The sequence below is a fragment of the Colletotrichum siamense genome (assembly GCF_013390195.1).
Source record: "Colletotrichum siamense strain Cg363 chromosome Unknown KSG_Cg363_contig07, whole genome shotgun sequence".
Lineage (NCBI taxonomy): Eukaryota > Fungi > Ascomycota > Sordariomycetes > Glomerellales > Glomerellaceae > Colletotrichum > Colletotrichum siamense.
In genome coordinates, this window is record NW_023501020.1 from 4374702 (window position 1) to 4386982 (window position 12281).

General features: G+C 49.7%; 6 protein-coding genes across 6 annotated transcripts; 4 read left to right on the plus strand and 2 right to left on the minus strand.

The window, feature by feature from the left end:
- Positions 1-746: 746 nt before the first annotated feature.
- Positions 747-1686, plus strand: CGCS363_v011495 (uncharacterized protein; the record flags this gene model as incomplete). Its single annotated transcript, XM_036643344.1, has 6 exons — positions 747-775; positions 838-895; positions 951-1092; positions 1149-1459; positions 1529-1573; positions 1636-1686. 6 exons carry the CDS (start codon positions 747-749, stop codon positions 1684-1686), a joined length of 636 nt encoding a protein of 211 aa, XP_036491438.1.
- Positions 1687-2112: 426 nt separating this feature from the next.
- On the minus strand, positions 2113-2742 carry CGCS363_v011496 (uncharacterized protein; the record flags this gene model as incomplete). The annotated part of the gene is made up of 2 exons (XM_036643345.1): positions 2113-2581; positions 2636-2742. 2 exons carry the CDS (start codon positions 2740-2742, stop codon positions 2113-2115), a joined length of 576 nt encoding a protein of 191 aa, XP_036491437.1.
- Positions 2743-3591: 849 nt separating this feature from the next.
- CGCS363_v011497 (uncharacterized protein) lies at positions 3592-4007 on the plus strand (the record flags this gene model as incomplete). Its single annotated transcript, XM_036643346.1, has 2 exons — positions 3592-3773; positions 3833-4007. 2 exons carry the CDS (start codon positions 3592-3594, stop codon positions 4005-4007), a joined length of 357 nt encoding a protein of 118 aa, XP_036491436.1.
- A 759-nt stretch (positions 4008-4766) lies between these two features.
- CGCS363_v011498 (uncharacterized protein) lies at positions 4767-5303 on the plus strand (the record flags this gene model as incomplete). Its single annotated transcript, XM_036643347.1, has 1 exon — positions 4767-5303. One exon carries the CDS (start codon positions 4767-4769, stop codon positions 5301-5303), a length of 537 nt encoding a protein of 178 aa, XP_036491440.1.
- Positions 5304-7175: 1872 nt separating this feature from the next.
- CGCS363_v011499 (uncharacterized protein) lies at positions 7176-7669 on the plus strand (the record flags this gene model as incomplete). The annotated part of the gene is made up of 4 exons (XM_036643348.1): positions 7176-7222; positions 7293-7359; positions 7410-7499; positions 7556-7669. 4 exons carry the CDS (start codon positions 7176-7178, stop codon positions 7667-7669), a joined length of 318 nt encoding a protein of 105 aa, XP_036491439.1.
- Positions 7670-11432: 3763 nt separating this feature from the next.
- CGCS363_v011500 (uncharacterized protein) lies at positions 11433-11906 on the minus strand (the record flags this gene model as incomplete). The annotated part of the gene is made up of 1 exon (XM_036643349.1): positions 11433-11906. One exon carries the CDS (start codon positions 11904-11906, stop codon positions 11433-11435), a length of 474 nt encoding a protein of 157 aa, XP_036491472.1.
- Between the last annotated feature and the right edge of the window lie 375 nt (positions 11907-12281).

Consider the following 12281-nt stretch of genomic DNA (forward strand, 5'->3'; position numbering starts at 1 on the left):
CCGCTAAATCACGCAACTCGCTTCTTTATGCAGACCTGCCGACTGCTCTAATCAATTCATTTGATATTTCTCGTGGATCATTTGCTCTGTTGCCACTTCGACATTGCTTACCGTGGCGTCTTCGTAACTTTGCTCATTCCGCTGTTCCGGATCTGTTCTTGTCCCGAACGCAGTCCAGCGGGCACAAAGATGCTGATGTTCTTTACCTCAAACCCCCGGACAAAACTACAAAGAGGTGGCGTGTCCAATGACCGACGCTAATACCTGACTGAAAATTTTCGTTTGGCGCCTGGACATGTCGCGAAACCACCCAGAACCTTGACACTGATCGCAGATAGGTCCATCTGCTATATTGAGGGTAACACGGCGTTTTGATTGCTCAGAGCGACTTCCTGTTATGATTTGTATGCAGCTAGTGCAGGGATATGTCCGCTTTAACCGCCAACCAACAGAAATCTGAGAAGACCAGGATGTCGCAGAGCGGCACAGTCACCCCTTCCTGGAGTCCGGATATAGAAACAGGTTGGCTTTCCCTGACAACTGAACAATCAAAGGCCTGCCCATTGGTTATTGAAAGCTGAGCCCCAACTAATAAGTCGGCTGAACGGGTGGATAAGATTGCCCGGTCCGACGAACAACAACCTACCACTTGACATCCCTTCCTGCGCTCGTCTGCCCAGAACGCCAAACGCTGACACCAACTCACACAGTGAGCAGCGAGTTGTGAGCTGTGCCAGATCTCCACCATGCCTGCCCTTGGAAGCGAGGATGCGGCGTCAGCGAACCTAGCCAATAACCTTGTCTTTGTATCTCTTTCTCATCCTGGAGAGATAACAGCATGCGCTACCACGATCCGTTCCCACGCAGCTCGGACCGTCCATGCTCGTCGGCAGAAGTCCGTCAAGCGTCACCATCCTCGTCCCGAGAGTGACAGCTCGGATGACAAAAAGCCACATTCGATGACCCTGGTCAAGCAACGAGGGCCCATACCCCAACAATATTTTCAATCCATACTGTGGCCGAAGGAATTCGACCCTTTCGATTCGTTTCTTAGATCACTGGCTCCAAATGAGGATAAGCTGATCAGGGTTTGTAAGTGGCAGTTTCAGGATGGATCTGGGCTTATTTCCTCTAACCTTACTGTCTAGTCGTTCAGCACCGAGTGCTGAAAGCCATGTCATACCTTCCGGATCCAAAGATGTCGTATATATCAGATCTCGATAGGTTCTGGCATTGCGTCACTATGTACTGGGTTCAAACGGCGCTGTGGGACAGCGGCATGCTCGATAGCTTGTTTCTCTTGACCTGTCGGTATATAGCTGACCGCGCTCCGGGCTGGAAGTCAGGATTCACACATCAAGCGCTGCATTACAAGCGAAGGTGTCTGCGTGAGATTGAGCACTCGGAGTCATTTACTGACCACGTCATAACAACACGAATGGCTATGGTAGCCGATGAGGTACGATTGTACCCTCCTCTCGCATGTTTCAAAGTCTGAATGTGCTGGTAACTGACACGTCTACACAAGACCATGTTTGGAACCTCGACTCGGGTGGAGCGACATCTCCGAGAGGTTTGCGACCTGCTGCGGACAAGAGCGGCCAAAGAACGCAAAGAAGTCGTTGCTTTCAACAGACGCTCTGGAAATGTGTTAATAAGCTATACTCAAGGATGTGGTGGGAGTAGTCTTGGATCCGTGGGATGGAAGCTTCCAGATGCAGCTCCAGGTGATGAAGGTGAAATCGGTTTGGTGTTTTATCTCGGCAATGGGGATGCTTCAGCTGTGAATTTCTTTGCAAAATAGGTCACTGGCGGTTTCAAAATGGGGCTCAAAAGGGAGGTTCAGTGTCAATCAATGACCATTGATGAATCATCTAGAACTTGGGAGAAACTAAATTATAGCGACTTCTGCATTTTCAGTGATGCAACCAGCCTCCGAGAGACAACTCATTCGGTCCAAATTTCTCTGTTGAATGTAAAAAGTGCCTCCAGCTCCCAATGTCCAGTGAAACTATCAATCTAGGTGCCCTTAGCAGAATCCCTTAACCCTCTGACCAAGCCGACGTCTTCTGCCAGATCTCAATCGAGAATGGACTGAATGCTGTGCGGCACTTAGTATTGAGATCTTCTTAATCCAAAGTCCTTCATTTTCCTCATTGTCTGCTTGAACTTGCTTTGCGTCGGGGTTTGTGGGGTGACCATTGGGCCAGTGACATCTCCGTTGTCGCACGCGGGGTCCAGTGGCTTCCTCTGGCGCAAGTACAAGCCGCGGAGACCAGAATGGCCTCGAACTAAAGGATCTGGCTCAAAGATACTATCGTAGTCTGTTTCATCATCATCAAAGATGTCCTTGTCTTTGTTGCCGTAACGCATTTTGCAAGCCATGCTCGAGACAACTTGGAGGAATTGAGTGACGGTCAGTGCAGGGTGAGCGAGTGCTGTGATGCTGTTCTTGTTCAGAGCCTTGGATAGCTGAATTGCCTTTGCGAAGGGACTGACAGTGTTGCCTTCTGCGCTGTTGTATTGGTGATTGTTGAAGTCGCTCTTATCTGGGTCGAGGGACGGATATGCGTAGTTGGACCTGACTATCATCAGAAAAGTTCGGAGAGACGGATAGATTGAGATATTTTCTCACGTTCCCGGGCATTGAAACTTCTGCCGGAAGGAATTCTCGTGGTCTCGATATGAGATCAAGACAAAGTCGTCATCACAGGAGTCGCAAGCGGTGATGTGACGGACCATGTTGACGTTTTCCGAGTGAGGATGCTGTTTAGGGATGATGTTGTCGTTGGCATATCTGCCGCCGGTTGTTTTCCAGCTTGCCTTCCTGATGTTGACGGATTTGTAAAATGATGGAAGTGGAATCTGAGCGAGACTTTTGCGAGCGACCTGGAGTGAGGTCGGTGACGTGAGTGACGTGATTCAGTGAAGTACCTGAAGGCAATGCCAAACTGGGGGCAGGAGCGAGGACACGATACAAGTCGCTCCTTCCTCTCCAAGCAAGCTTCTTTCTCTTTCCTGATCTGCGCTTTAGTGCATTGTCACTTGCCTCCTCTAGCACTGTGGGTCAAGGTGATGGATTCTAAAGATTACGGTGCCTACACAGGCACCCTCCGCCGCTCATCAGGCAGTCTCAAGATCTGCAGCAAAGTCACTAGATCCAGGGATATTTGCACAGTGCACAGTATAATATTTTTACTGTGCTGAAGCTATTCCCATCTCCCCGTCAAACGACCAGCGGGACGCGTAACGGACCATCTCAAGATGTTGCCCTCTCAAATTTCAAACCTCATCCATTTTCCTCTTCGAATTTTTTCGACTCCTTCCTGAGCATTGCAACTCATGCATACGAGCAGTTGCCGCATAACAAATACCTTAACCCATCTTTTGCGTTCCTTCCAAATACGTCGGAACTCGTGGACTTCCTAAGTTCCTTCCCATAAGTTCCCCACAACTAGCACGGGCTATCGCTACCTGTATCCGACCCTACCGATTTCGAACGATCCAACCAAAGTCTCGCAAGTCACAACGCCGCTATGAAGGAGACCAGCGACAGTGTCTTCGGGAAGTGGACGGAGAAGTGGGAGGACGATGTCGAAAAGGCCAAAGCAGCAGAATCTTTTCTCCAACGTCGAAGACGTTAAAGCAAGAATCACCGCAATCCGCCACAAGAGGAAGATATCTCCTAAGAAACAACATGTTAAGAAGCCTGCGAGGCCCGAGAAGCAGGCTGCCTCGCTTGCGCCAGCTGACAACCGGGATATCAAAGCACTGTCGGTATTGACTTATCTCTGCAGGCACGACAAACGCTAGCTCTTCATGGAACCACCAGGTCACGCGGACACCGGTCGATACGTGCCAAGAAACCTCCTCAGAGCTTGCTCAGGACGGTGCTAATCGCCAAGAACTGTAAGAACATCGATCTTCTGTTGGTCAGCAGAAGGAAGCGTGCTCAGAGAGAGAATGTGGCTCAGGGCCACGATGGCGGCGCGGCAGCGAACTCTTGATAGACGTAAGAGGAGGACATGGTAGCAGGTCTTTAATTGGCGGCTGGACCGCAGAGTTGGTGATCTGGGCGTTGTTACATGGGGATGTTGTTGTGTTCGAGAATTTGTTCATCTTCCGAATCGCAAGATTGAGTCGAAATCACTTTACGCCCGCAGTGTGACACTATAAATATTTTTGAGCATTTGCATGAGAGGGGCTGTTAAAATAAGAGGAACCAGCGCTAGGCAGGATCCCGCGGGCGTCTTTCCATATGTTCTATAATGAACGAGGCTCGTATGAATTTGATTCGGTAGGTAGTTCGGCCAGCTGAAGTTGAAGTGCTGCTGATGCTACACACTCAGTCATCAGTGCGGAAACCAATTCTTGCTCCCACACCATTGCTTTGCTGAACTGGGTATACAAGAAAGGTCAAGTGCAGAAAAAAAAGAGATAAAAACAACTTTATTGTCCCAGAGTTGAATTGTTCGTTCTACCCACAACACACAAGGCCTATCCCACCCTCAGAAAACCAGTCCTTCTGCTCGTTACGATACCTCAATCACTGCCTTTCCTTTTCATACCATTCATCAAGTTCAAATCCATCTATAATGGTCTCTCTTGAGAATGCGACTTCGCCCGGGAGCGCCAAACTTACCCCTGCGCCCAGTCCGCAAAAGGATCACGGCTTGATTGAGTGCTCGTCAGAGGATGAAATTGCCACCAGCCCTGTCACGCTTGGCGGTCCCTCGAAATGTGCCTCGAGTTGCAAGAGGCGTCGCATGACCCTTCTCACGGCGCCCACGTCAACATCTTCAATCTTCTTGCGTGATCCGCCCGCATCACCTACCCCCACCCGCTATGCAAGACATTCTGGCCATGCGCGAGACTCTAGGGTTTGCACACTATTCAATTGGCTTTATATTTTCTTGTCACTAAAACTCTTCCAGGCCTCCGCAAAGACCCCGCGCAAAATCACCGCCGTCAAGCAGTCCCTCAATGACAAACCTCCTTCCCAGAGTACTCCCACAAAAGATGCACGCCCGTGGGACTACGACATCTATGACGTGATGGCGGAGCCGGAGATTCCGTCTCTCTCCTCTCCCACCGCAAACTTCGAACTTTGCGATGCCGTCCAAAGCTCCAGCTCGCCTGCTTTGACGTCGACAGGAGCTGCCCAGGGCCTACTCGGCAGCGTCGTATTCACGGCCGCAGAGATCTCTGCTATCATCCAAGATCTAGAAGATATCGAACTGCAGGAAGGAGACGAGAGGCTTAGGATGCATATCAGGATGCTGAGGGAGCGTCTTACGGAGTGAATGTGACAGTTCTCGCCCGAGTCGAGACGGTCGAGCTGTGCGCAGCGCTTCAGGGGATTTGACCATGGTGGGATGAGGGCGGGCCTCTTGGCTTGGGATAAACGGATCATGATGTCGTGGAGGTTTGAGAGGTCGTTTACTTAAGTGTACAAACCTCTACAATCCTGAGATGTCTTTGAATAATGTCCCTCAGTCAGGCACAAGGCCGTCCATGGTTGTTGTGGAATGCATCTATGAGGTGGAATTGGCCGCCTTCGTCAGAGACTTCAGCTTTGAACAGTTCTTTTACCAGTGAACAATTGCAATTAGCTTTCCACCATCTCATCAGTTAGCAAGAGTCAGCAGTGCTTGTACGAGCCCCCATGGGAATGCAATGATTCTCCGATGAGACGCACGTAGCTCGTCTCTTCTAGGTGCTGGGATGTTGCTGATGCCAGCCGCTAATTAAGCTATCACCAGTCCACGAGTGAGGTCGAAGACTCCAAGTCAGCTGATGATCTCGCGGAAGGGCGCGAAGTGTTCTTGTCCCTGAGTAGCGTCATCGGCTCCGCTGTGGGGCATGCCAACGCGGGATCGGCAACTTCTCGCATGACCCGTAATCTCAATTCCCGGGTCACAATCGGCAAGCACCGAGTCGGCCTTGTCGTTTCAGGGCCGCCATCCCACATACCGTTTGACGCGCCACATGCCGTAGCTCACGGACGCGGGAGTGACTTCTTTAGGCGGTGATTCCTGTCTTTGGGTCCCACAATGGCGGAGACGGGGGCCGCGGGTCTCGTTGCCGTTGCCCGGCATTCGGACATTCTGGCGCCTTTCTACGCATGCCCCTACACTAAATATAGTCTATTCAGATAGTCGGGTCAGATGTTTCTCGGTTTTGACCCGCAGTAGCCTTACAAACAAACAAACAAACAAGAATCGGAGATAAAACCAAAAGAGGGAAATACATCGCCGTCGAGCATAATATAAGGAAAGTGCTGATGTCTACCCGCACGTCCACATGGTGCCCTCATCACGGTGATCCAGACGTGATGGATCTGAGAAAGAAGAAGAATTAACCCTACCTCATTCGATCTTGTCTAGCCAAGGTAGGGCAGCAGACTGCTTCACCCCTGTGTACCCCACGATTCCCGAACATCCCAAACATACCCACCTTTTCATGACATGGTACGACCAATTGCGGCTATGTTACCACCGTGCCACCACAGTCTCTAGACATCGTTGTTACGAAGTGGTTCAGGAGATTTACTGTAGGCATGTCTGCCGTATAAACAGCCAGTATGGGCCTCTGCATGCTGGGAGTGCGTCTGCCCTATGTCTTCGTGGAGAGATGTCGTTGCCAGGGTCAAGAATCGTCCAGCTGGGTTCGAACTTGTGGACCAGCCTCAGTTCGCGACGGACCCCTGCCCACCCCATAAGTATCCCAGATCGAGCGAGTTGGCCCTGAGTTGTACATGAGGCTCAGTCAACAGCACCTTGTTCTGACTCCCTTTTAGAGTCTTATTCGACCCGGAGATCTCCAGCCATGGAATGGGGGTAGAATGGAGAGAGTCCAGTGGGTCAGTGGAACTTCACGACTAGGAGTCGAATCATTCATGGTTCAGAAAGAGAAAGAGCTATGCATCGGAGGCTGAAGCAATTTATTCAGATGTTCACGAGTCAACAGAACAATGATTTCACATAGCCCGCAAAAAGACACCAGGAGGATTATATAAATAGAGAGGCTTGCCGCCAACTTAATGGCATCTTCTTCACCTCACTCACTCACCCACATTCATTCGTCAATCAATAGTCCCAACTAGTTTATTCACCCCAAGTCTTCACTCTCTTTCAGATCTCTATTCCTTAATCAACACCTTCAACACCACAAAAATGCAGTTCTCTACTATTTTCCTTGCTGCTGTCGCCTGTGCCACTGGGTGAGTCACCACGCTGGACTTGGAGCCACAAGCCACCAAGTTACGGATAGCGACTAACTTGAATATGAAGCGCCGTTGCAAACCTTCACACTCAAGCTTGGTGCGTCACCGACGGTCTCCAGGACAACGACCCCAAGGTATGAACGCACCCTCTGAGTGATTTTTGAGTTGAAACTAACAATCACAGAACTCCGACGCCACGCAGGCTGCCTGCGCCCAGTACAAGCAACGGCACACTGGAAATGAGCAATGGGACATTTGCCCCGACTGCGAGATCGTGAGCACTGTCATCCAGACACGTTGAATAACACTCCAGCTAACTTGAACCAATAGGGCGTCAAGGACAAGGACGTCCAGGTCTGCAACTCAGCTGCCAAGCACATTGGCGGTGACGAGTGGGAGGAGTACTGCATCCAATTCGGGGCTGAGAAGGGCAAGGCCAACTAAGTCCCTCACTCAGATGAACAAATCATGGAGGCAGGAGTATTTGCTGGAAGAGGGCTTTCGGTAGAGACTGCAACCCACCTTACCTTAAGACTAGATGAATGATAATGGGTTGCAAAATGATGTGGACGTTGGTGATGAAACGATGATAGAAATGGCCATCCAGTTATCGAATGCCTTAGATCTGCTCGCTTTGACCGGCCAAGACAACACAGAGTACCAAGGCCGATCGAGAACCCCAAAAAGAGTCAACGATCCATGTGAAAACTTGGCACTGCAGGGATCGAATGACTAACTGATGCATACCGAGTGGTATGTAGCTGAGCCCTTGAGATATGTAATCTTGGCTATCAGAGTACGAACCATAGCCAAACAAGGGCGAGAAGCGACATTTCATTTCCAGTGGGGAGCGCGGCCCCAATCTCAGGCTTCTCATGGCTGAGATAAGACTAATGAGGGACTAGACTGAGACACAAACCAGCCCGCAGGCAACGAAGCGGGGCTTTGCGACATGTCTGTGCTGGGCACTATTGCTTTTGACCACAGAAAAGAGTGCGGAGCTGAAAATACGGGCAAACCTCTGAAAGGGGCTTTTTGCTTGAATGGTCTATGATAGAGCCGGGGTCAAAATTACCTAGGAAGCGTCGCTGTAGCCGTGCAGACTTCCTCTTTTCTCTTTTCTCTCTTTGTATTGTATTTTTGCGGCTGTTTGAGATTCGATTCTGTCATGTTTGCACCTGTTAATCCCTTCGAGCGATGATTATTCAAGCCCACAAAACTACCCACAAATGTGCTCTTACAAACATTTCGTTCAGAACGGAGATTATTACATTAGACGCATTGGTTATGTCAAACAGTCGCATTTGAAGCAACAACATCGCGAATTTCCATTCAGATGGGTAGAATATAGGGCGCCATGCCAAGAAATGATTGGTTCAGCTTAAGGACACGAATGTTAAGTAGACGCAGTGCACTGAGTATACCCCTTACCTGAAATCAAAGACCCAAAACATCGGACTAAAGCAACCGCCTTTTGAATGACCCTTAGCAAGGATTGCCCCATGACGCTGCTGCGTCTTGTCCCCTCAAATCTCATCCTTCTTCTCAGCTGCTAGAATATGAGCGATACTCGAGTTGATTGGCGAAAGGGTAATTAAAGCATCATAGAAAGTGCCAGAAAGAAGCTCAGGGGAGAGAAGCGTAGCTAGTAGCCGGCGAACATATTTACCTATTACCAGCCTCAGCTCATAGCCTTTTGAGTGACGCCTGCCCCGATGACGAGGGCTATCGAGACCCGCGACCAGCTAAAATGGCTTCGTATAGGCAACAGCCAATATAGGTAGGGTTGAGGCGTTGCCTTGTCTTTGGTCAAACATATCCATCGGTGCTGGAAATGCCACTGCTGTTACAATTTGGACGAGTAAAATTGTGTTGATGACGCGTCACCATATGAATAGCCTGACTTGAAGTCTTGGCTGTCTCTCGTCAAAACATCCCAAGGTGATAAGAATTACAAGGTAATCAGCTCACAGGTCCGGCGGGCATAAGATTACTACCACGGCAGGCTGCATGTAAGCCGGGAATAACTGGTAGTAGTTTGCTGCACCTACTTATGCTTTGAACCAAGGCATCACGCACTGGTTACTGGCGTTCTTTTGGCGGATCAGGTGTCTTAGCGTCGGATAGCGGAGAGGGGGTTGGAGGTCTCAGCGGTGTGTCTCAAGCCTCGCCATCGATTAATACCGGACAGCGCGACAGCCAAGCACCACCCGCAAGGGTGGTTTGTGTGTGAGTGTGGCATTTTGGGTAACCTTGTCCATTCCCTCCGGCTGGTCCCCCCCAGTCCTTTGGTAGGGTAGAGGATAATTGCTTATTTTTGCCGATCTTCTGTTCTCGCCGAAAGTGGCGAGCAGGCCGTTTTCACTTGGTCTCCATCGCCGAACCTTCCCACTTCGTCATGTTAAAACACGCACATTCTCATCTATAGTCCCTCGTTCTGTAGGAGTGACTTGGTCGCCATCTGACTGGTTGAAAGTTAGCTTGCGGAGCTGGATCCGATAGGTCTAATGCTGTAAGACATGATGCCTCCGAAATAGTCGCGTTCAACCAAGCGAGAAAAGAGACTCTTTCGTCTCGAGTTCTGTCCAATTACGTACCACATGTTGACTGCTTCTGTTCAGCTACATTGCCGCTTGACCAGGGAGGAAGAGACAACAAATCGACCAATGAAGTCAATGCCAGAGCCTCGTTTCCATATTACATCGCAGGTAGCCCATTTTAGCTTGATAACTCGGGCTCGCATTCGTGCATCTTGTCAATACGAGGATTTCCCAATGATCTCGGCTGGTGTTCATAAAACCTCGCCATTCACCCGTAGCTTTCAACAAGCGTTTTATTCTTCACGCCTTCGCTCGCTCCCCAACGCACCCAAGACTCAGCCACAGCGTCACCAACGTACCGATCTAGCCTTCGAACCCTCTTCAGTAAAAAGCCCCAGATTGTAACTGTCAACGTTCATTACCCTGAAAACATGTCGAGCTCGGCACATGATTACTACGATTATCATGAGAAAAGCAGCCCGTCTAGTCCTTCATGGTGGGATACGGTCTTGAATTCAAATGAAGCTAGCCAGGGAGATCGTCAGGAACAAAGGGCATCGTGTAGTCCATCCAGCTATGCCAGCGGTGGCAGCGACCTTGGCGATTACTTCACAAACAACGAAATCATTCACTGCCGCCCACAAGAGCCAACGCTAGACCTCAACATCAAACAAGCTACCAAAGCCCAACTTGAATGGTTTCTGACTACCCATTGGGGCCAAAATGATTGGCTACCCATTCGATGGCAAGATTCCTCAAGTACATGCAGGACAGTTCTGGCTCAGTTGGCACTTTCAACCAAACTATGGCTGCGTCACCAACCGCTCATACCATTGCCTTGGCTTTGGTATGAACATTCGGATCAGAATTTGTGCGGTGCTTTTGTACGGGCCATCCACCAACGCAAACCTGGGACGGTTCCTCTGCTCACAGCCGACAATGCCAAACGTGCTGTCCAGCTTTTGAGGTCCCAGTTTTGGCACAAGACGAAGATGAATCCGTCTGAAAAACGATATCTGGAGGACATGGAGGGTTCCGGCCGCACATATACCATGGCAAGTACAGCCGCTGATGGCTGCACGTATGACTAGTCTATGTGGTGCCAAGAAAACTGTGATACATACTGATGATTTTGTTGTTGCTGTTGTTGTTCTATTTATCGACGTCAGAGCTAGGCTCAGATCGCTCCCTGGGGCATACGTCGTGTAGGGCAGGGCCTACAAGATACTGATGATGGTTGGTGGTAAAAGGTCACGGTGGCGACATTGTTCGCTCAGATCAAAACTAAGCAGACGGTCCCAAATGCCTAGGAGATTAATCTGAATCGTAACCTTTTATTTGGTCAGCAACGGAATACTTACAATATCTCCCCAGTCCTCAATTTAAGAGTGAGCTCTGTTCTAGTGTGTTTTTAAACTGAGGACTTTGCTGTTCCTCTGATCCCATTTCTTTTTGCCGCCTTTAGGATTGATCTTAGGTTGTGGACAATCTTCGACATTTAGACTCCAATTTTAAGAGCTTTTCGATCCAGGCGGATAATAAGGGCGATGAAGATGACGATAGAAGAGACCATGACCTGAACGATGAGCATAGCAGGGGCCGGCATAATGAAATTTTAGTAAATAAAACCTCGTCCTTTGAATAGCAGTAACAGCAAAGCCCTTGTTTCAAAGCAAGTCTTCAACGTCTTTTCCACCCGCCTCCATCAGGTAGACATCCCGTTCGTGTTCCTCCACAACGAATCTGCCTTCCTTGATCTTAAGAAGATAATTCAGCACTCTCTCGATCCATTCTCGGGCCACCTTTCCCCATTTAACCATGTCGTTTGCATTCATTCTAGGGCCGTTCAGATGGGATGTCAAGATTTCGAGAAAACCACGGTAGTTTTCGGGGGCGGTGAAATCGTTGTAGGATGTGGCCGCGTAGAGGTCGTCGGTGAGGCCTGCGGCTTCGGCTCGTGGGCCATACTTGCGTCGCATGTGTTGAGCCCACCTGGCGTTCTCAAGATCCTCGCATAATTCGACAGATGACGACCTGCTGTTACGCTTTCCAATATGCGCAGCAAGTGCGGCGTCGCTGATGCGTTTGTCGGTGGGAATGCAGCGCCATTTCTGGATGAACTGGCGGGAGACTGTGTCCATGTTGCCTGCCGTTGTTAGATAGGTGTCGCTCTTGAGGATCTTTTGATGCAGGCGGACGGGCATACCTTTCCGGCGATCGCTTCAACTCTTAGTTTGCTCGGGCTTTCTAAATGGAGGATGTTTGTCTAGGTGAATTTTTCTGCAATATCTTCGGCAGAGATGGGCACATCCTGTTATTGGTTGAATGAATGGTCCAGGTTAGTTCTTTTCAACATCGCCGAATAAACGGAGATAGAACACGCAGTCTTACAGGCTCCTTCAAGTTTCACTCATCCAATCAGGATATGTCTCGCTTGTTCGCTTTTTTCAGATGTTTTTATCATTGAATATGAACAAGACGCAGTTCAGAGAGCGGCACGGCCTTGGCTTAGAAGC